General features: G+C 36.3%; 1 protein-coding gene across 1 annotated transcript; it reads left to right on the top strand.

The window, feature by feature from the left end:
- Nucleotides 1–1,515: 1,515 nt before the first annotated feature.
- Nucleotides 1,516–3,444, top strand: CGA (glycoprotein hormones, alpha polypeptide). Its single transcript, XM_042937354.1, has 3 exons — nt 1,516–1,615; nt 2,773–2,957; nt 3,361–3,444. The coding sequence occupies exons 1-3, from the start codon at nt 1,516–1,518 to the stop codon at nt 3,436–3,438; spliced, it is 363 nt and encodes a 120-aa protein (XP_042793288.1). The 3' UTR covers nt 3,439–3,444.
- Nucleotides 3,445–3,880: the final 436 nt, after the last annotated feature.

The following is a 3,880-nucleotide window of genomic DNA, read 5'->3' as shown; positions in this document are numbered from 1 at the left end:
GATAAATCATATGACTTTTTTCTTCTTTATCCCGTTGATATGGTAGATTTTATTAAATGATTTTCAAATACTGAACCAGCCTTGCATATGTGAATTATTCCATGTTGGTCATGTATAAATCTTTTTATACATTGCTGGGTTCAATTTGCTATTATTTTGTTTAGGATTTGGCATCTAATTTCATGATATATACTAGTCTTTTTCTTTCTTTCTTTCTTTCTTTCTTTCTTTCTTTCTTTCTTTCTTTCTGAATTTGTCTGATTTTTGTGTCAGGGTAATCCTGGTCTCACAAAATGAGTTGGAACTATTCCTTCCTCCTCTATTTTCTAAAATAGATTGTGTAAAGTTGGTTTTAATTCTCCTTTAAATATTCTGAATTGTCTTTTTATTGGTAATTGATGCTCTGTTCATCTTATCTCTCATGGTTTGAACATAGGCAATCCATAACACTCTCACTTAAAAAATAGGAATAAAAACTTGCCCATTTTATCTTACATGAAAATTTTCTAGGACATGTGGGGACACAGTCCAATTCCTTGTCTTCCGATTCTCAGGTGCAGTGCTGTCAATGCTGGATATGGTCAGTCACTCAGATGACTTTGGCTAGCCTGATCTTAAGCACTAAAAATGCTCAGGTAAAGCCATATCTACAGGTATAAATAAGTCAAGAAGTGCAGTTAGGAAAACTTTGATAAATATTCTCTGCTGTCTACTCTTGCCACATTGCTAGGCTAGCATTTTCTGTTGCACACTGATAATGAAACTTAGAGCTCATTTACCACCAGTGAATAAAAAGAAGGGCAGACATTGTCCTTTCCTTCTATTCTTCCACCTGAAAATATAGGAATGGGAAGGATGAACTCATCTGCTTGTACAATTTATACATTGTATATAAGCTTATTTATTTTATATGAGCTTATCTATCTATCTATCTATCATTTATTATTTCTCTGTCTGTATTCTTAGATATTATCTAGTTTAAGTTTCATGTCTTACAAATAAGGACACTGAGGCTTGACAGAATGATATATTTAAAAAGAGAATTTTTGGGGCGCCTGGGTGGCTCAGTCAGTTAAGTGTCTGACTTCGGTTCAGGTCATGATCTCACAGTTCGTGAGTTCAAGCCCCATGTCAGGCTCTGTGCTGACAGCTCAGAGCCTGGAGTCTGCTTTGGATTCTGTGTCTCTCCTGCTCACTCTATGTCTGTTGGTCTGTCTCTCTCTCAAAAATAAATAAATGTTAAAAAAAAATAAAAACAGAATTTTTTTTATTAGCATCAAGTCCAATTCTATTTGTTTATATGAGAAATGGAAAGATTAGATGCCTTAGTTTTTTCCTTAGGAAATTTTTTTTCTTCTTTCCCTGGCTCCAGAGTGTGTTGGGAGCTGTAAGAAGAGGGGTCAAGACACCGATGACTATTATTAATAGGAATGCTGAAACTACTAGTTGTTGAAATGACTGGTAAGCCAATTTTAGAGTAACTTTTTTCTTCCTCTTCTGTTTTGCAGGAGAGCCATGGATTACTACAGAAAATATGCAGCTGTCATTCTGGCCATACTCTCTGTGTTTCTGCATATTCTCCATTCTTTTCCTGATGGAGAGTTTACAATGCAGGGTATGTGACCAAACAGATTTTCAGCAATAGGGAAAACACACACTTCTAGATATATGTCAATAACTCCATTAATTACATTTCTACTTCCTTTTTAAATGTGATAAATCTTTGCTGCTGGATACATACCTAGGCACTTTTAGATTGTAAACATGAAGTTAAATTAGTTTCAGAAAATCTATAGTGAAGTTTATCTAACATGTCCATTTAAATAGCAGCATATACATTGTCATCTGAAACAGATTCCATATTATTTTTTATCTGAGTTTTACAAGCAGAAAATGCTCCTTATTCAGTTAGCTCAGTTTTTTTTTACAGTTCTCTCAGATTTGAGAAGATTTCAACATTACTTTTGTTGATGAATTTTCACATCAGTTAACAAGTGAGAAAAACAAAACCATTTTGTGCAGTACATTTATTTTGCTGTATTGTTTGAAAAATCTCATATAGAAGCTGATATAAGTCCATCTGCTAAGAAACTGTGACCTACTCTTGGTTATGGTTTTTCTTAGACAAGTGGTAATATTTTAATCTCAGTGCTCAAGTGCGGGTACTCCATCCAATATCAGCTCTCTACACTCAACAAGCTTTCTTAATTCTGACATATTTTTCTCTGTCACTATTTGGAGTTTCCATGGGGAAAAAACAATAGCAGATTCTAAAGGGGAAAATATTTCGCCTCTGGGCAAAACTCTCCTTTCAGATGAACATGGTGTTTTCATCTGTCATATTTTGTGCTCCCTATAAGCATGCCATTAGCATTGGGATAGAGAATCCATGGTTGAAGAAAGAGGAACCACTACTCTTTTTTAAATATTTATATGAGAAACTACTACTCTTGAGATCTACACATATCTGCAAAAATTGTTTCCCATGAAAATAACTATAATCAATACAAATAGATTATATGCATGAAGATTAACAGTGTTTATTATTTTCCTTTTATTTACAATAGAAAAAGAATATTTAGTATCCCATAATAAGGAAAATTCAGTTTTTTTTTAATTTTATTAAAAAAATTTTTTTAAGTAAACTCTATGCCCACTGTGGAGCTTGGACTTACGATCCCGAGATCAAGAGTCACATGCAGCCAGGCGTTCCTCAGTTTCTTTTTGAATCATCCTTGGATTATTCTACTCTTTGCCTTTTTTTGGTGATAGGGTGCCCAGAATGCAAGCTAAAGGAAAACAAATACTTCTCCAAGTTGGGTGCCCCAATTTATCAATGCATGGGCTGCTGCTTCTCCAGAGCATACCCCACTCCAGCAAGGTCCAAGAAGACAATGTTGGTCCCAAAGAACATCACCTCAGAAGCCACATGCTGTGTGGCCAAAGCCTTTACCAAGGTGAGAATTAAAGGGCCCCAGCAGCTTTCTAACAGTCCAGCCAGAGAAATGTCTTCAGAACACATCCATGGGGTTTAATGTCAGAGGTGTCTAATGACCCATCTTTGCTGGGCATTTGTACAAGGACTTCTCCCCTTTAATCAAAAGAATAACCTTGTGGGGACAGGCTGGATTTATTGAGAATGAAAGGAATAGCTGTGGAGGTGATAATGGGTAGGCTGGAAGAGAGTATAGCACACATAGTGCAAACCCAATGTTTTAGAGTGAAATATTAGCTGAAATGGAGAACGTACAAATGTAGCAAGCATCTATTTAGTACAGATGACTACAGACAATTGTATTTAACATTTTTCAATTTTGTCCATCCATCCATCCATCCACTTTTTCCCCCCTTTCTCTTTAGGCCACGGTAATGGGAAATGCCAAAGTGGAGAATCACACAGAGTGCCACTGCAGTACTTGTTATTATCACAAATCTTAAATATTTTGCAAAGTGCGTGTTGATGACGGCTGATTTCCTGGAATGAAAAATTAATTTTTTCAGCATTTATGGCCTTGTGAGATAAAGCCCTCTTTTCATCACTAAACGACTTTGGCATGCTTCAAGGATGCGCTGCGGCTTTGTTGCCTGTCTCTTTATCCTACAGTATAATCAGAAGTCTAGTTCCTTTCATTTGGAGTGTAATACAGCATTTAGTGTGACCATAAAAAGCTGGTTCCTCTGGAAATAAAGCCTTTCAAATCATCATTCTATGTCTGGATTCTAATTTTTTTCTCAAGAGTTTATTTTTAAGAGAGAGAGAGAGAGGCAGAGGGAGAGAGAGAAGGAGGAGCAGAGACAGAGGAGAGAAACAGAATCCAAAGCAGGCTCCAGGCTCTGAGCTGTCAGCACAGAGCCCAACGTGGGACTCAAACTCATAAAG

Source organism: Panthera leo, chromosome B2, assembly GCF_018350215.1.
Source record: "Panthera leo isolate Ple1 chromosome B2, P.leo_Ple1_pat1.1, whole genome shotgun sequence".
In the NCBI taxonomy this organism is placed as follows: domain Eukaryota; kingdom Metazoa; phylum Chordata; class Mammalia; order Carnivora; family Felidae; genus Panthera; species Panthera leo.
This window is presented reverse-complemented; position numbering and strand designations above follow the sequence as displayed.